We start from the raw sequence: 19,751 nt of genomic DNA, 5'->3' as shown, positions 1-19,751 counted from the left end.
TCCATACATGACCACTGGAAAAACCATAGCCTTGACTAGATGGACCTTTGTTGGCAAAGTAATATCTCTGCTTTTCAATATGCTATCTAGGTTGGTCATAACTTTCCTTCCAAGGAGTAAGTGTCCTTTAATTTCATGGCTGCAGTCACCATCTGCAGTGATTTTGGAGCCCCCAAAATAGTCTGACACTGTTTTCACTGTTTCCCCATCTATTTCCCATGAAGTGATGGGACCGGATGCCATGATCTTAGTTTTCTGAATGTTGAGCTTTAAGCCAACTTTTTCACTCTCCTCTTTCACTTTCATCAAGAGGCTTTTTAGTACCTCTTCACTTTCTGCCATAAGGGTAGTGTCATCTGCATATCTGAGGTTATTGATATTTCTCCCAGCAATCTTGATTCCAGCTTGTGCTTCTTCCAGCCCAGTGTTTCTCATGATGTACTCTGCATAGAAGTTAAATATGCAGGGTGACAATATACAGCCTTGACGTATTCCTTTTCCTATTTGGAACCAGTCTGTTGTACCATGTCCAATTCTAACTGTTGCTTCCTGACCTGCATACAGGTTTCTCAAGAGGCAGGTCAGGTGGTCTGGTATTCCCATCTCTTTCAGAATTTTCCACAGTTTATTGTGATCCACACAGTCAAAGGCTTTGGCTTGTCAATAAAGCAGAAATAGATATTTTTCTGGAACTATCTTGCTTTTTTGATGATCCAGCAGATGTTGGCAATTTGATCTCTGGTTCCTCTGCCTTTTCTAAAACCAGCTTGAACACCTGGAAGTTCACAGTTCACGTATTGCTGAAGCCGTCCTAACCCCTAGCACCTCAGAAAATGTGACCCCATTTAGAAATAGGGTCACTGCAGACGTAATTAGTTAAGATGAGGTCACACTTCAGTGGGGTGGGCCCCTAATTCAGTGTGATTGGTGTCTTTATAAAAGGGGAAATTTGGAGACAGGTGCACAGGGATGTCACGTAAAGATGAAGGCAGAGATCTGGCTGATGCTTCTACAAGCTAAGGGATGCCAAAAATTGCCAGCAAACCATCAGAAGCTAGGGGAAAGGCACGGAACAGACTACTCCTCATGGCCCTCGGAAGAAGCCAAACCTGATAACATCTTAACTCTGAACGCCTGGCTTCCGTACAATGGCTTTTGAAGCCACACAGTGGCATTTTGTCACAGTAGCCCAAGAAACTAATACAATGATGTTAAGGCCTGATTAGGAAGATAACCAAAGAAGGGTGAAAGCTCTTAGGAAACTCTGCAATCACAGAAAGTTTTGATGAAGAAGGAAAAAAAAGTATCTATCTAAAGAATCAGTATGATTGCCAGGAGATGTGCACAGTAATCTTGGTTTTCAAAAGGGAAACAAGTGAATTTTGTAAAATAGTCTTTATGTCGATCCTGAACTATTGTCTCTTATTCCTCAACCTAGCACTTCCGAGAACAAGAGTAAAAATAACAGGCATTGGAGGCACAGCCTTCAAGTCTGGGCTCACACTGCCCTAGCTGTTTATGCTTCTGTGCTCAGCTTTTCTACCCTGCATACTTGAAGCATCGTGGACTGCTGCCAGGGCCGAGTCACCATTTCGACATGCTCCACGCTCCCCTCCCCATCCAGTGCTCCCAAACTCATCAGTATGTAAGATTTCAGCAATTATTATACCTCTTGTTCCATGAGGCTAAACTCATCTGTCACCATGCTAGTAATACATTTGATCATTCATTTAGAAAGGGTGATTAAAAACAAATTTAATCATTAGTTGATTTAAAGTATCACTATCTAGAAAAAAATTTTCTGCTTTTAAGGTTGTATCAGGGCTCAGTTATAAAATCAGTCTTACTAACCTCCTCGAGCAAAGCTATTGGATGGGTTTACATCCAAATGTCCTGGCACTACCTGCTTAAGCACAGTGGACATTCTTGAAGTCCTCCTTTCAGTCCCTAAAGTCAGCCAAAAAGAAGAACAAAAACCATGTCGTTGGGGTTAACATTACTCAAATGACAAAAAGTTATCTTCATGTGTAGCATGTCTAATTGCTGCCAAACATTGTACTTTTTAAGTACCCAAAGCTTAATAGAGATAACAAGGCACTGTTACTATTTCCTCAGAGATACACACATCTGCAAGATTATAGAGAGTTAGGTTTGGCAAGTGCAATCAGAGAACTGAATGATAAATGAAGCAAGGCATGCATGGTGTTACTTTACAAGAAAAGCCACTTTCTGCTTATGTTGAGCTAATTCAAATAGCTGATTAAGCCAAGGAGACCAGCTTCTCAAGTCACATGCTCCTGTGTCTAACACATTAGGGTTACCTCTACATGAACCCTTTGGGGTTCCATCACATGATAACTGAAACAGAATATTAGTACAAGTCTTAATGGCTTCATCCAAATCTAGTGAAAACAAACTGTACTGCAAGTCATAAAAGGCCACAGAAACTTCAGGAATTTCAAACTTATACATGATGATTTTAATAAACATTCAATAAACATGTTCAACTTACACAGTCAACTCTAATACTGATATTTTAAACTGTGTAAAACAGATTTCAGGAAAAAAAAACAAAACTCACATGACTTTGTCTTTCCTACCACCTCTCTTACTACTCTTTTTAAAAGGAAATAACCGAATCTCTAAATTTGGTTACTATTTACTAGAAATTTATAGTGGTACCCTGATAAAAGCTAAAGTTACAGACCATAAGGTAAAACATTAAGGGGTCGTGTTGACGGAACAATGCAAATAACTAAAGAGGCTAACCCTAGGAATGAATATGACCTTTCATAGCTGTCAAAAAGAAATGCATTATATCAAATCTTACCTGGAGACAGAGCAAGTGCTGGCCTGACAGTAAGAGGGTTATTGCCACTGAGTTTCTGATGGACAGAAACTGCACTCAGTAATGCTTGCAAGTACTTTTCTTGTTCTATGCTACTGGAAGATTCTAAAGAGGAGGTAGGAGCTATAAAAGGAAAAGATATTAAGTAAAACCATCTCTATATTAATAAAACAGGTTCACTCTATATACATATGCTTATTCCTTCTATATATGGTCTTCAAGTTACCACAATCAAATATAGAAACCAGCCCCACTTAAAACTCCAAACTTAAATAGCTAATCCTCCGATGATAATGGTTTCACCACATATACTTCCAGGCTGCCTCCTCATCCTCCTGAAAGAGCCCAGGCCCGGAAAGCCAGCACACAGCTGTCCTCCCAAGTGGAGGTATAGTTTTTCACTATCCAACCAACTCAAAGATTTACAAAAGACAACATTTCCATGATGACCCATGCCTCTGTTCGGGAGCAGAGGATGGAGTGGGTTCCCTCAGCATCCCAGAATGGGCAGAAGTGAGACTTCCCAATACCAGTAACTGTATTCCAATTCTGTCACACTAGCCTAACAGGGGATGTGAACTTGTAGAGGGTTGTTCTGGGAAGAGTGGAGGAAGATGAGGACATAGGAGCAGCTACTGCTCAATCCCCTGGTCCTTCTAAAACAGGATCAAAAAGTATGCACAGATGGAAACAACAGTGAGAGCAATTCTGGTTGGAGGGAGTCTGAGCCTGGCTTGCATGGAATAAAACAGAATCACTGAAAATGGCCCAGGTACTCTAAAGTGGTATTGGGAGGGGACTGACTAGAAGAACAACAGATAATAACAAGTTTTCCTACAACATGACTAGGAAATAAATAATTAGCATTACTATCTTATATTTTATCAACTTTAAAGTGCCATCATTTTATAAACTCTAAAATGCCATTAATTATAAGATGCACTACTATTTTATTTAATGAGAATTTAAAAACTGCCATTTAAGCCAAGACACAATTCTTTCTGATCACATGAACTGTAGGTCACATTCCCATTTCAAAGATATTAAAATGTGAGTAAATGTGTGAGTTCAAAAAGTGTGAAAAACAATAAATTTATATTATACTGAAAAATCAGAAATGAGTGGAATAAGACAATTTCAAGTTTTCCAACTAAAAGCTCAGTGATATGCTCATAATAATGCTCCTGAGATGATTCACTCACTTTATGTAATCTACATATGTTATGTTCTATCATCCCCTTATGTAGCTTGAGAAGATTCCTTAGGACAGAAAAAGTTAAAAGCCGACTGCCTTCAATATATATATGTTGAGATTCCATGCCAAGTGGAATAACAACAACAATATAGCCCACCAGGCTCCTCTGTCCTTGGGATTCTCTAGGCAAGAAATATTGGAGTGGGTTGCCATTCCCTTCTCCAGGGGATCTTCATGACTCAGGGATCAAACCTTGGTCTCTTGCATTGCAGGCTGATTTTTCACTGTCTGAGTCATGAGGGAAGCCAATAATATAGCATTGTGTGTATAATGTCCTCAAGTCAACTGAATGATCAAAGACATGCTGGCCAACTTTGAACTTTCAGGAAGGAATGGATGAGAATAAAGAAGACATATCAAAAAGCACATGGTTCTACCTACTGAACCACTGAACTTGAGTTTGCTCATTTCCAAAGAGGGAAGTCATTCCTAAGTTGAATCTGGTGTCTTAGTGGTCCTTGGTTAAATTTTTTGAGCATCTGTTTTAAGCTAGAGGTTATGAGAAAGGTTAGCAAAATGTAGCTTCTGACTAACTTCAGACCTCAAACCCAGTGCTCAGAAGTGTCCTCAGAAAAAGGGGGCCGCGCTTAGTGTGCGTTTTTTCTTACACTGACCAGCCTCTAGCTTCCTAAAAACCTTTCCGTTTGAGTGCTCCAAAACCAGGATTTTGGTCTTTAGGTTGCTGACTTGTATGTGTGTGTGTGCGTGACATGTAGGAATGAGACAGGATATCCTATATCACATAGGACAGAATACCTATTTACTTCTGAAGCTAGTAAATATATCTGAATACTTCCCCCCCAAAAGAAAACAATTATTATATCTGTTTCCATTTGTGGATACTCTGGTTTGCTGAAATGAAAACAGCTAGAACCAAAGACTTTACTATGTTAATTTCTATTAAAATTCAAATATAGACAGACATATTAAGCAAGATGTCAAATTCAAGGCGGAGCCCCACAGCGTCAACTCTAGTTCTTAACTGAACAGACTATACACAGCGCACTGGAAAAGTTCACATGTGAGAGGCTTGATGGAAAGGGCACAACTAGCATTCCTGGACTTTACTTCCTGAATTTTTGGAATACCCAGAAGTGGAAGGATCAGAATAGTGCTGTGGAGAGTTGCTTACCTGCCTGAGGGGAGTTCTGAGACTTAAAAAGGCCAACCACTCCCTTTCCATGGAATCCTCCAGATCGGAGGAGCAGGGTACTGCTTCTTGAGTTTCTCCAACATACAACAGGCAGGCGATTGTGTCGATAGCAGCGGGCTACTCTTGGTAAACTACTGTCCTGTACAGCTTGAGGTACAACTAAAAGGCCAGGATAGCTTCAGGGGTATGGAAAGGAGAAACAGGATGATTTGGGTGGGTGAGGCAGGGTCGGGGGAGGAGAAGAAAAAAGAAACAGGGAGAGAAAGAATACAAGCATGTAAATTTCATAAGTTCACAGCAAATTTCTAAGACTCAGAAACACTGGTGGAGAGATAAGACATATATTTCAAACATGAAACAATTCAGTTCTTTGGGGGTTGAGAAGAAAAGGCCTAGATAGTGAAAACAACTAGCTCATCTACTAATCTTTTCTTTTTTTTTTAAAATAAGCCTTCTTCAGTGATAATGCAAGCTTTTGCTGAGTAACGTTAAGTGTAAAAATTAAAAACGGCATACATAACTATTAAAAAGGCCTCCAATAAACAAGATTTCCCTTGCCTTATATACAACTTGAATAAAGATTGCAAGATTAATGTATTAATGTCAACTTTATGAGAATGACAAATCAAACTGTCAACTCCTTGGATTACTGAAATGACAACAGAGGATAAAGTACACTAACATTCAGAATTCCAGAGATGGTGAAAGGATTAAAAATCAAAACCAAATGATTTTTGGTATGAAAACAATATGTTCAAATGTCAAGTGAGTGTAAATATTTTATTAATACTACATGTTGATAATTAAAAAAAAAAGATTAGCTCATAAATTTACAGGATATGATGCTGGGAAAATTAAAAACAGACAAGATAGATAAAAACTTATTTATCTTGTTTTTATAGATAAGTACAAGAAGACAGGCAGCTTTCAAAGCAGTTCTTTAGTTTATTTAGAAATATTAAAGAGATTCCATGTTAATAACCTCCTAACCTCTAATCCCATGTCTTTTGTGTGTGTGTGATTTTTTTTAGAATTGTGGTAAACTGTACCTAACATGAAACTTAACATGTTAACTATCTTCAGTCCACAAATCAGTGACATTGTCACAATACTGTGCAATTGATCACTTCCAGAACTTTTAATCCCTTATCTTGTTATAAGTCAGTGCTGAGAGCAGGGAGAGAAAACCCAGTATGTGGTCATATAACCTTCAATGGCTTTAGTAAATGCCAATTTTATTTCTCTTATTTACCCAGAGATTCCCTGGAAGCATTCTGAAAGCCTAGCACTTTCGTGCTTCAGGTTTACAGGCTGTCTTTTTCTAATACCACAAACTGATAGAGAGTCATAGTTGTAGACATAATCATTCATGAAGACTTGAAAACCAGTTCCATTATTAGGGTCCTATGCTTCTTTTCTTTTTTAAATCGCAGTACAGTTGTTTTACAATGTTGTGTTAGTTTCAGATGTACAGCAAGGGCTTTCTCTTTCTAACTCCAGTTTAGTATTTGTTTATTGCTCCTTTTGGTTCTAGATACTATAGTGATTTTGTGTATTAGATAAGAGAGTAATGCTTAATAGCTTTCGGTACTGTTTCAGTAACTGGGAAAGAACCAACACACTCCTCTACCCCATTCCCCCGTCCCTTCCTTCCATGGCATTAGCACCACAGACCATGCTCTGCTACACACAGGATCTAAGACTTTCCTGGTCCCAGGCATGGGCCTGAGTGACGGCTGGATAGCTACTGGTGCTAGGGTAAAAAGCATACAGCCTGAAGGCCAGCAGAGGCTATTCTCAGGACCAGTGTCATTTAGCATGAAAGATATATCCATTTATCCTGCCACCCCCCCTATTCTACCACCACTACTTAGAGCTACCAGCCATGGGTACCAGAGGAAGCCTTGAGGTAGACTGGGCTTTAGGAGCTGCTGTGGAAACTTTTAGGGCTTCCCTCATAGCTCAATTGGTAAAAGAATCCACCTTCAATGCAGGAGACCCTGGTTTGATTCCTGGGTCAGGAAGATCTGCTGGAGAAGGGATAGGCTACCCACTCCAGTATTCTTGGGTTTCTCTTGTGGCTTAGCTGGTAAAGAATCTGCCCACAATGCGGGAGACCTGGGTTTGATCCCTGGGTTGGGAAGATCCTCTGGAGAAGGAATACTCCAGTATTCTGGCCTGGAGAATTCGATGGACTGTAGTTGATGGGGTCACAAAGAGTCGGACACAACTGAGCCACATTCACGCACTCTGGAAAGTGGAAACTTCCGATCAAAGAATAACGCATATACAAATAGCTTGAAACATACATGAATTAACACAAAAAGAAATCCATATCATTAGCACCTAGGTCAAGAAATGGACCATTCATTACCAGCATCCAAAAAATCCCCTTGTGTCACCTCCCAATCAGTGTTTCTCCCTTTTCTTCCTCCAAAGATTATCATTAAACATCCTTGACTGCTAACAACATGGATGAGTTTTGCCTGTTTTTTGAATTTTACAAAAAAGGAACAAATAGAATTTATTTTTTTGTGTCTGGCTTCTTTTTCTCAACAGTATGTTTATGAGACCCATCCATGCTATTGCATGCAACTATAGTCTGTTCATTTTCATTGATGTAGAGCTGGGGTCCCCAACCTCTGGGCCATAGATCAGTGCCTGCTCTCAGATCAGAGGTGGCATAAGATTAGACATGAAGCACATAATAAATGCAATGTGCTTGGACAATCCTAAACCCCCACACCCACCTCCCCCCTGCAGATCCATGAAACTGGTCCCTGTTGCCAAAAGGTAGGGGACTGTTGCTGTCTATTATCCCACTATGTGACTATATTACTTATCTAATCCTTTTATTGTTGATTTTGAGTAGTGTCTAGCTTTTGACTATATAAGAAACATGTTGCCATGAACATTCTTTTAGTTGTTTTTTGGGAGTATGTACGCTTTCCCAGATGGAGTAGGCTTTCCAAGAAATACATAACAAATTTTGCACATGTTCAGTACAGGTCTAGAAGTTTAGTAGATGCTGCCAGGGAGCTTTCTAAAGTTATTTAACCAATTTACAGTTACACCAGCAACAAAGAGTTCTACTTGCTCAACATTTTTTACTAGCACTGTGTATTGTTGGTCTTTTAAATTTTAGCCATTTTTGCAGGTATAAAGTTGTCTCATTGGGACTTTAATTTGTATTTATCTGAAGACTAATAAAATGAGCACTGTTGGAAGATGGAGGGAACTAAAAGTGCCTACCAAATTGAGAAGGCATCTTGCGATTAAAGCATAGGCAGGCAGCTCCACAAGTAAATACTATATATTTATATATATATATATATATATAAATATAATAATAAAATGGACCAGTTCATTAGAGGGTAACTTACTCACAGGGTGGGATCTATCAGTGGATAATGATCAGGAAACATTTGCTACTATACTCTGAGCCCAGGACAATTTTATAGTCAACCTAGGGTATGGTGGTAGGTGCTTAGAAACAGGATGTGCATTCCCAAGTTAAGAATAATAGGTCACTAGTCTCAAGGGCCCTGGGAATACTTCAGGGAAGGTTTTCATCATTGTTTGGGAACTAACAGAGGATACAGACTACCTGGTCCTAATAAGCATTAAACAATATCTATTAACTACAAAGCTCTTGATGACAGAGAAGTGATTCACTGCATAGTACAGTGCTGGGCAGGGTCAGTGAAAAGACAGGAGAAACTGTTAAGGCCCAAGATGGCATCAGTTATGCCAAGAGTCACATAAGCATCTTTTTAGATATTTATTGCCCACTAGGATATCCTCACAAAAAAGGACATCCTCTGCCTTTGGTTATTGCCTTTTTATCCCCCTAATAATGTTTTCTGATATATAAAACTTCTTAACTTAGCAATCTTTTACTTTATGGATAGCTTTTTTCCTGTCTTAAGAAATATCTTCTAGAAGCTTTATTTAAAATTTTAACCTTTTTCATGTAGATCATGTAGCTCTACAGATCAGTGGGAATTGATTTTTGCCTATGTAGTGTAAGGTAGAGGTCAACATTAATTTTTTCCTTGTATGGATATCCAGCACCATATATTGAAAAATATCTTTTATCTACTATTTTTAAATGCTATCTTTATCTTAAGCCAAGTGTTTTCATATGTTGAGATTTTTCTATATTCCCTATTTTGCTCTAGTGATCTGTTTATTCCTGTGAACATTGAATACTGCCTTAATTACTATTACTTTATATAAAGTCTTGATATCCTATAATATTATTCTGTAAGACGATCCTGCTACTTCTGGCCTTTTGCATTTTAATGTAACTCTTAGAATCATCTTTTCAATTTCTGTGAACATTTTGCTGGGATTTTGATTGCGATTGTATTGACTCTATAGGTCAATGTCTGGAGAAATCACAGTTTTAGAGTACTGAATATTCTAGTCCAAGAACATTAAATATCTATTTATTTGTCATCCTTAATACTGTTTTGACTGTACCATGTAGAGATTTTATACATCTTGTATTAGATTTAGTCCCAAGTGTTTAATAATGTTTTTTAGTGCTACTTTAAATAGTACTAATAGTATCAAAATAACATCATTTAAAATTTCATCTTTTAATTGTTTTTGGTGTATATACATGACTAATTTTTTATAATAACCTTGCAAATTTGCTTATTAATATAACAAGTTTATCAGTTGAGTCCCTCAGATTTTCTGTTTAATCAGATCATCTGTGAAAAGCAGTTTTATTTCTTTCCTTTCAATCTTTCTTTTATTATTAATTTTTCTAATTTTTGTGTACTTCCTAAGACCTCTAATACAACACTGACTAGAAGTGGTGATAGTGGGCACTTTTGTCCGGATCTCAGAGTACAAGGTGTCAATACTTTACCTTAAGTAATTTTTGCTGCAGGATATATTTTTTAGAAACTTAGGAAATTAAGAAGCTCTCCCTGTATTTCCAATCTGCTTAAAGTTTTTTGTAAAAACTCATATATTATACTTTATAAATGCTTTTCTGTATACAATGAACTTACAATAGTCTGTAATTCTTTTAATGTGGTGAACTGTGCTGATTAATTTTCAATTGTTAAGCAAGTTTAGCATTCTTGTAATAAACTACACTTGGTCATAATGAATTCTGAATGAAATGAATCTTTTGTCATTATGAGCCATCTTTTTTTTATTGCTAGTAAAATTTTACTTTAAAATATATTTTAAAATTTATATATTGACGATAGCTTTATTTTAAAAAGGTGGTTTTGCATGCTGTATTCTTTCTGTTCACTTTCAACCTTTTGGTAATTTTGTATATTAGATATAGCCCTTAAAAGCAGCATAAAGCTTAAAAAATTCGGATTATCTTTTTCTTTTAACTGGAACATTTATCAATATTATAAGTAATATAATTACTGATATATCTGAATTTATACTATCTTACTATTTGCTTTCTATTTGTCCCATCTGCTGCATGATTCCTTTTCTCTCTTTCTTGCCTTCTTTTGGATTATTTACTATTATATTTCCTTCTAATAGCTTATGGGTTTATGCTATTTAATATCACCATAATCTCCTTATAATAATCATTAGAATAAATGGTATATTCAGATTTTATTTTGTTTCTGACAGAGTGAAATGATAAATAACATCTGTTTTCTCACTGTCAGATAAGATTTTGATAACAAGCTTCTCAAATAGCAGGACGTCACACCTTATGCCTTTGCTTACACTTAACTACAAAGAAAATTTGGTTAGAAGGACAGAGTATTAGGAAAATTACTGCATACTCAACAAAGTCACAGCCTTTCAGTACTTAATGTGAAATTTTTATTTATCCCAAATGTCAATCTACATTCCCAATATGTTTCTCAAGTTTCACATTTGTATTTGTACACTTAAACTGTCATTTAAAATGAGATAGCTACAGTTCTTCAAGAACAGCAGGGCTTAAACTAATAGTAACATTAAGACAACTTTCTAAAATATGTACAAGACTTACAATTTACAAAGTACTTTCACAGTGTTATTGTATTTAATCAAACCAGAAATTTATACATGCAAAGAAAAGAACTTACCTGAAAATGATCAAACTTGTGGAGGGTAAAAATGTAGTTTTAAAAGACATAAAGCAGGAAATAGGGCTTAACAGATATATATAAAATAGCAGTAGACACAGTAGAAAAAAGAACATGTGTTCATATTATTCTTTAAGTAATATCTCTTGAAAAAATTCTATTTAGACAGCATAAGGAAACCTGACCTACACTTGGATTAGCAAATTACGGCCTGGGCCCAAACTGGCCTTGCCCATTTCTTTATGTACTGGCTATGGCTGCTTCAGTGGCAGAGTTCAATAGCTGCAATAAGAGAACATATGCTGAGTAAAGTTGAAAATATGTACTATCTGGTCCTTTAAGGAAAAAGTTTGCAGTCCCTTGACCTACAGTATATTTTCATCTCTCCTCTGCCTGGGCAAATTCTATTCCTACTTCACGCTATCTCAGGCATGCTAGAAGAGGGGCAAACAGGAAGAGAAAGACAAATATGGGAAATTCATAAAATGGACAGAAACTATTACCGTCCACTTTCTGATCTAACATAGGCACTGTTCAGTGATACAGCTATACTTGTGAGAATGTCAGTGAGACGCTTGCACATGCTGCACAAAAAATGTCCCTTAAACACACATACCCCTGGACAGCCTGCTCCTGTTTTCCAGCATCTCTCTCTTGGCTATGGATGCAAATAGCCCATTCAAGACTCAAATGGAAGAAAGGAAGGTCTCTTTTGGAGAGACTAACAGACTTACCTCCGGCAGAGTGAGTACATCCTGTTGGAGGCAGTGATTCGAAAGTACTCTGGTTTAGAGCGAGAGGAGCTGCCACTTATGGTTCCCAAACCCAAACGCTGATAGTCTCTGAAACAAGCTTTTTCTACTAGCTGTTCCATAGTAGATTTCTCTGAGGCCTTTAGAGTGGTACTCGTGGGGAGTTCACTATCATCTGAAACTTGATGGCAGAAACAGGTTTTGAAGAAATGAGATAGCTCAAAGTACAGGATTAAAAACTTCCTTCTAAAGAGGATCTTTAACCAAGAGAGGTTTATATTAAGGCTAGAGGTGCTATGTATGCCAAAAATTGAATCATGGAACTTCTATGAGGCATCATTATGCTCAAACATAAACTGTAATAGTCAGAAAATAAAATATTAGGAGCTCAACTAACTCAAAATGTCAGGGAAAGTAACTTAAAATTTCTAAAAACAATATAATTTTGAATATATTACCCATATTTTTCTTTGTTAGTCAGGCTTGATTTTTACTGTCCACCTGGAGTGATTTCTATTTAGGACTCTGTAAACACTCATACTTTGTGAGAGACTAACCTATTAGTAAAACTCACCTCTAACATAATCATTACACAAACTCATCAGGTTTCAGTTAACTTTAAAGAGCATACACTTTCATTAGAAACTCTTAATTAAGCAGAAGTTCACTACTGGGAAAGGATCTTTCTTAGATATGAAGAAGTTATATTTGGTGGAAGTTTTATTTTGTCAGAGGATGTGGTGTACATGGGAAACTCCCTCAATTTTGCAATCACAGGTTACAGAAGCCTTTAAAATTTTAGATGTTGGAAGAGTTTACCCAATAACCAAGTATTTTAGGGAGGATTAAAAACAACAACATTCCTAATTGGTACTGCATGTTCTAACTAAAAAAAAAAAAAAAAAAAAAAAAAAAAATTCCATGTTAAAAACTGTCCTAATTTACTTTCCTACTTATTTTTACAATGAGAGAATTAAAATTAACCTTTCAAAGTTTTTGGAAATGTACTCAAAGTTCTAACGTCAAAGGGAAAGATATAGCTCTCTTCAATTAAAAGAAAAAAAAAAACCTAGCTTATTTCTATAAATATAAGCCTTTGTGCTTTAGTTTGTGAACTTCACAATGCAAATGCATCATTAAGTATCAGTTTTATTTGTTTTGGCCTCTTATCTTTAGAAGAGCAAAGAGTATTACATAATTTGGTCTTTTGGAGGAATAATTAGCATAGAACAAGTTTTTGTTCTGTGAAATCATAAAAGCTTTAAATTAGAAGAGTCAATAGTGATGGGTAGCAGTAATTTTTGTATGACTTCCCATGTGACTGTGAGAAGCCCGGGTTCCAATAAATGATCTTTTCACTGCCCCCAGAGGCAAGCCTGTAGCTACACATACTGAAATGGAGACCTTTAGCCAAAGATCTCTCTAAAGATGATAGTTCTTTCTTTAAAATGTTCTTCTGTTGTTATTAGTGGCAGTAAAAGTAGTAGTTGTATAATCACTGGTGATCCAGTCTAAGAGTCTGAGAAGAAAAAGGATGCAATGGCATCCTCTCTCTTAGATCAGATTCTCTCTAGTGTTAATTCCATAAGCATACTTGACATTGGGTTAAGGAATAGAAAAATTTTGCTACTAGTTTCCTGACTGAGTTATCTCAGCTTCCCAGGTTCTGCTCTTTTAGATATTTAGCAGGCATTTTTTTCTTATCACCTAAGAATGCCTTCATCTTAGATTCCCCATATAGATTAGGAGTACCCACAATGTTCTCACCAAAACCCCAAATATTCAACTTTGAATAATTTATGCCCTTATTTTCTTATTCTTATTCCATAACAATAAAGTACAGGGGACTACTTTATACCTAAATTTCCTGTGCAGTGGGATTTCTTTCTTTCTCTTTTTAATGAGACCCACATGCTGCTGCTGCTAAGTCGCTTCAGTCGTGTCCAACTCTGTGTGACCCCATAGACGGCAGCCCACCAGGCCCCGCCGTCCCTGGGATTCTCCAGGCAGGAACACCCACCTAACAGTGGCCAACTGGCTCTATGGATTTAGTGGAGGAGTGTGTGTGCTATGTCGCTTCGGTCGTGTCTGACTCCCTGCGACCCCATGGACTGTAGTCTGCCAGGCCCCTCTGTCCATGGGGATTCTCCAGGCAAGAATAGGAGAGGGTTGCCAGGCCCTCCTCCAGGGGATTTTCCCAACTCAGGGGATGACCCCGCATCTCTTACATCTCCTGCATTGGCAGGCAGGTTCTTTACCATTAGCGCTACCTGGGAAGCCCAAAGGAGGAATACAACTTAACAGAATCTTATCTGAACAATGGAATTCTAGGAAAACCAAAAAAATTTTTTTTCCAGTTCTGAGAAGGTGGTAAGTACCTCCCATCTTATGAGGTAGGTTTTTAAGAGTCAGGTTTAAGTGCAACTATGTCTTTCTCTCTTGTTCTTACTCATATAAGAAGAAAGAACAAAGTTCATTCACGAAGGAAAAATGAGTTCTCACATACCAGATACGTCATCGTCTTCATTCCATCCAGGACGGCTCACTCTCTCTTCCACAATCGTCCCTGTCCTCCTCTTCAGTAAATACTGCCGCCCAATCGTCATTTTGCCTGCCCTTTTAGCACCTTTCACAATGGTTTTCGAGAAAGTGCTGCGAGTTATAAAACCAAAGAGAATGTTAATTTACTATGAAAATGCCACTTACATTTTTTGATACCCATGTTGCTCAACTTGTTTTTTCTCTACCGCCACACCCATTAGTATTATCCAGACCTTCATTAAGGCTCTCTTTCTTCAGGTCACTTTTTATATGGCAGAAGGCTAATTTACTATATAACGTTATCATCAGGACACTGTGTTAGGCAAAAAGTGCAAGAACCTAGAGTGGGACACAGACTATTTCTCATCCCCAATCTAAACTCCTCAGTTTGGCTTTTTGTCAAGCATGCCCCCAACTCACTCTGTTTATCCATGCCACTGCCTCCACCAGAGACCATGCTTGCAGAAGTCCTCCTGCATGGAAAGCCAGCCTACCTCCTTCTCTACTGATTCAGAATCTCTACTAACTCATAGGTTTTCTTTAAGATCACCACAAATGTAGCTGGTAGCACCTCCACTTATTTCTTAAATGCTTTAAATGTGTAAGTGTAGTGTCCTGCCTTCTGACACTAGAAACCTTCTGAGATATGGAAAAGAATAATTAACATAATTCCCTTTTCTGAGAGGAGAAAAGACAAGAAATCAGAAATCTGAGTACCCTTTTGAGAATCAGCTTTAATTACAGAGAAACTAGGATTTAAGATATTTGGATCTAAAAGTACCTTATTTAAATAGTTTAGTTTTTATTGCTGATAGAAATTCTGGGTGTAGATATTTATAATCCAAAGAATTAAACAAAGGTCCCATTTCCTGAATAATCATATTGAGGTGAAGGTTTCAAGTAAGAATGTTTTTGATTTATTTGTCCACATACAACAACAGAACTTTTCCTGTGTTTTCTTGTTGTTCAATGAAAAGTGATAAGGATTCTTTTATAGACAAATAGTTTTATCAGACCTCATCTTTAGTGATCTGAAATGTAAATTTGAGGGTTATGGACCTCAAATTAAAATGCTGTTTTATGTAATTTTTAGAATTCACGCAATATAGATATTTCCTAAATTAAGCCTTTTGTGAATCACTTCAGATGTAACTTAAACTCAAGGGGATTTTTGAATGTTTTCCCAGCTAGAGCTGTATCTTTTGTTTTATATATGCAAGATAATACTAAGAGATTTTAAGGTTTAAAATTGATATGTCTCTGTTGTAGCTTGATAGAATAAGCTTGATTTTACAGATATATAACCACCCTCACCCCAACAGTTTCTAAACATAAAACACCATACAAAGCTTTGTTTCTTCCATAGAGAGTTAAAACAATGAATATCATAGGCTCCTCTGTGACCACACAGTGCTAAGATGCAACGCCTGGCTCACCATTTCAATGTTTAAAATGCTGTTCATGCTTCTTCAGCATCTCACACCTGCATATGCGTGGTCTCCTTTGCTTACCAGGTAACAACGGTACAAGTGGCTAGCCATGCAGTTTAGAAACGACATACTGCCTGCAGCCTCAAATGGCCTATCATCTCCACCCGGCCCCACTTTCAGGCAAAAGGAAGGCCTTTTCTCCAAAGTCCGCAGAGTAACCCTAATATGTAATTTGTACTAGCAGATGCCCAAACTCCAGGTGATTAATGGTGAACGGACTGTAATATTAACCCTTATATTTTACCATTAATTGAAGAACATTTTAAAGCAATTATTATTTTGTAACCATTCAAATGTAAATGTTTCAACATAAATTCATAAACATTTTCATTAAAAAATAAGGGTTCCTACTAAAGAAATGTGACAAAAGGAAATGCAATGACTGATCCTGGATTGGATCCTCTACCAGACAGAAAAAAAAGGAGCTGCAAAGGCTCATAAGCAAAATTTAAATATGAAATCTGGTCAGGTGAAAGTTTTATATCAATTAAATTTCCTGGTTGGATTACTGTACTGTGGTTACATAAAATAATGTCTTTGTTCTTAGAAATATATATTGACATATTAAAGAAAAAAGGAGCATTATGTATGTAACTCAAATGTTTAAGAAAATATATATGAGAGATAAAATGATAAAGAGAATGGAATAAAGCATAAGCAACTGGTGAATCTAGGTAAAGGGTATACAGGACTCCTTTGCACTGTGTTGTAACCTTTGTATAAATTTGACATTAAATAAAAAGCCCATCAGCAGACCAATGGATAAGAAAGCTGTGGTACATATACACAATGGAATATTACTTAGCCATTAAAAAGAATACATTTGAATCAGTTCTAATGAGGTGGATGAAACTGGAGCCTATTATACAGAGTGAAGTAAGCCAGAAGGAAAAGCACCAATACAGTATACTAATGCATATATATGGAATTTAGAAAAATAGTAGTGATAACCCTATATGCAAGACAGCAAAAGAGACACAGATGTGTAGAACAGTCTTTTGGACTCTGTGGGAGAAGGCGAGGGTGGGATGATTTGAGAGAATAGCGTTGAAACACATATATTATCATATGTGAAACAGATCGCCAGTCCAGGTTCAATGCATGAGACAGGGTGCTCAGGGCTGGTGCACTGGGATGACCCAGAGGAATGGGATGGGGAGGAAGGTGGGAGGGGGATTCAGGATGGGGAACATGTGTACACCCATGGCTGACTCATGTTATAACCTCCAATTAAAAAAAAAAAAAGAATGGGGAAAAAAAAAAATGTTCTCACCTCTCAATCAGAACAAAACTGTTTACTTGACCTGGGTATTGATGGAAACTAAAGGGATTGCTCAAAGGTAGAAACTGAGCAACAGAGGAAAAAGGGAAAATAGAACTTCACATTCTAAAACTGCATCATTAGCAATGAACATGATTGTTCCATATGTCATTGCTGCTCTCCATAACTCCTGAGCTTCGTTCAGTGGGTGTGACAGAATGGCAAACACATACTGACTTAGGAGATGGGTCACATTCCCTGACAGTGACTTTCAACTTTGGGACAGCTGAAATGAAGAAACTGTCTCCTCACCGAAAGGAAGTGTTCTTCTCCTTCTGCTTGGGTGAAATGATCTGTGGGGCAGTTTGTCCAGCAGCAAAGGCAAAGGTGGTAAAAGCGGACTGAGGGTAACGGAGCTTCATCAGCTGCTTCCTGAAGACCTCTACGACTTCTGGGCTCACTTCTTCATCAAATGCCACTTTAACCAACTGGAGACAGAAGAAATTAAACATATCAGAAACATTAAAGATTTCTAGGTAGCTTCCCCGCCAATTACAGAAATAACAAAAAAATAACAATACTAAATGACAAGAGGTTAGAGGTTGAAGGGACTTTGGATATCATGCAATACAATTTAAAATTTTTAAAAATAAAAAAGGGCTCAATAAATTGTGGGCTCAGAAAGGTTTACTTGTGATAGATGGTTGGTTGGTAAGGAAAATAATGTATGTTGAAGTTGGGTTTCTTTAAGACTATCTTTTCTCAATTTCTTTTCCTTTTTGGCTGCACTGTGTGGCTTGTGGGATGTTAGTTCCTTGACCAGAGTTGAACCCGGGCCCTCAGCAATGAAAGTGTGGAGTCCTAACCACTGGACTGCCAGGGAATTCAGGACTGTCTTTTTTAGATGCGATAGGGAAGTTAACTTATAGTGGCTGGAGTAGGAATTGTGTCCTTGTTTAACAACCACTGGTGGTCCTAGATAGGGGATTTTGCCTAAGGAAGTGTCTTCCTATCCAGAGATACTTATAAATCTAGGGAGAAAAAATTCAGTTTGACTAGAATCCTAATTGGTAGACCCATGTGTTTGATAGAGCCTTTAGACAGTGTCTCTTGGCATCTGTTTCTGGAGGAAATGCCTGTGGCTCTTCTACGGAAGAGGCAGAGCTCTGAGACCACAGCATTCTAGTTTAGAGTCCTTTGGCAGTTGGAATAATGAAGAAATCCCTAAGAGATCAGTACTCTCATGTGGCCAGAGCAGGTCTGGACCTACAGATTAGAAGGCTTACATTTCACACAACCAGAATATGGAAGTATTAGGGAGAGCTTCTTGACTAGAAGGAACAGGGCAAGAACTGGAATCCCTGGAAATCTGAGAAGTCAGAACAAGGCACAAGAGTGGGAAGAGCAAAATGTGCTCTTGAGAATTATTATTTTTTTTTTTTAAAAAAGCAAAACTAAGAAAAGATCACTCTTCTGAGTGTCTGGTTAGCATCAGTAATTCCCACAAGTTCTGAAATGTTCAGCGCTCCCTGGAAAAACCTTGGCTTCACCAAGGTTTACTTATAATCAACAGTACTTTAGCCCTTGCTGTAATTCTCAGAGATCTGCCTCTTCCATAGAAGAGCCACATGCATTTCCTCCAGAAACAGATGCCAAGAGATGCTATCTAAAGGCTCTATCAAGCACAAATTGAAGTATTACATGGCAGAGAATAAGAGTCAACAGTGTGAGTCTGAATTTGTGAGATCACTCAATATCAACAGATTATCCATTGTTACTCTGAGCTGACTGAAGGGCTCAGGAAACAGAGGATTAAATAAATCCAATGCTGTTCATGAGCTGACTCAGTTGAAGATTACCCTCACAGAACCTCCTCCTCCTCCTCCTCCTCTAACTCCTGACCATATATGATCAAAAGAAAGTGGCTACCATTTGTAGATGACGTCATTTGTAGACATGACAAATGTCTACAAATGACAACATCTGCAGAGAAATGTTGACAGCACAGTGGCGGCTCCCTTTCTTGATACCTGAAAAGACGCCGATGTGACCTGCAGTCCTTCTTGCATGTTCTGTTGTAGCTGGTTCTGCATTGTGATCTTCTTCTCCTTGGTGATGGAGGCAATGGGGAAACTTCGTACAACTGTCTGCTCACCAACTAAAGGAAAACAGGGCACAGACTAAGCAACAGCACTTTACAGCTCATCTCTAGTCTCTGCTGCTCATTTTACCAGCCTCTGCTGGAGAAATGTGTCTGGAGAGGACAATGTCCAGGAAAGAAGCAAGATAAACTGCCATGATTCTAGAATTGCATTCATTAATTGTGTTGCATGGCAATTCATTCCTGACACACATTTCTTTCCTGGAGTGCAGGCATGGTCCCAAA

The 19,751-nt window shown here is 37.8% G+C and overlaps 1 protein-coding gene across 2 annotated transcripts in view; it reads right to left on the bottom strand.

Moving 5' to 3' along the window:
- Positions 1-19,751, bottom strand: part of SBF2 (SET binding factor 2) — a 499,115-nt gene that overhangs the window by 49,554 nt on the left and 429,810 nt on the right. Inside the window, exons 23-29 of one of the 2 annotated variants that reach the window (XM_070767585.1) lie at positions 19,396-19,523; positions 17,678-17,853; positions 14,580-14,725; positions 12,056-12,254; positions 5,236-5,432; positions 2,831-2,971; positions 1,852-1,947 (exon numbers count right to left, since the gene is read on the bottom strand). In XM_070767585.1, the coding sequence (XP_070623686.1) occupies positions 1,852-1,947; positions 2,831-2,971; positions 5,236-5,432; positions 12,056-12,254; positions 14,580-14,725; positions 17,678-17,853; positions 19,396-19,523 (1,083 nt within the window). The remainder of the gene's footprint in view (positions 1-1,851; positions 1,948-2,830; positions 2,972-5,235; positions 5,433-12,055; positions 12,255-14,579; positions 14,726-17,677; positions 17,854-19,395; positions 19,524-19,751) is intronic. The other variant, XM_070767584.1, reaches the window with a different exon arrangement.

Source organism: Bos indicus, chromosome 15, assembly GCF_029378745.1.
Source record: "Bos indicus isolate NIAB-ARS_2022 breed Sahiwal x Tharparkar chromosome 15, NIAB-ARS_B.indTharparkar_mat_pri_1.0, whole genome shotgun sequence".
Taxonomy (NCBI): Eukaryota; Metazoa; Chordata; class Mammalia; order Artiodactyla; family Bovidae; genus Bos; species Bos indicus.
Note: the sequence above shows the minus strand (reverse complement) of the source record. Positions and strands in the feature narration are given on the sequence as shown.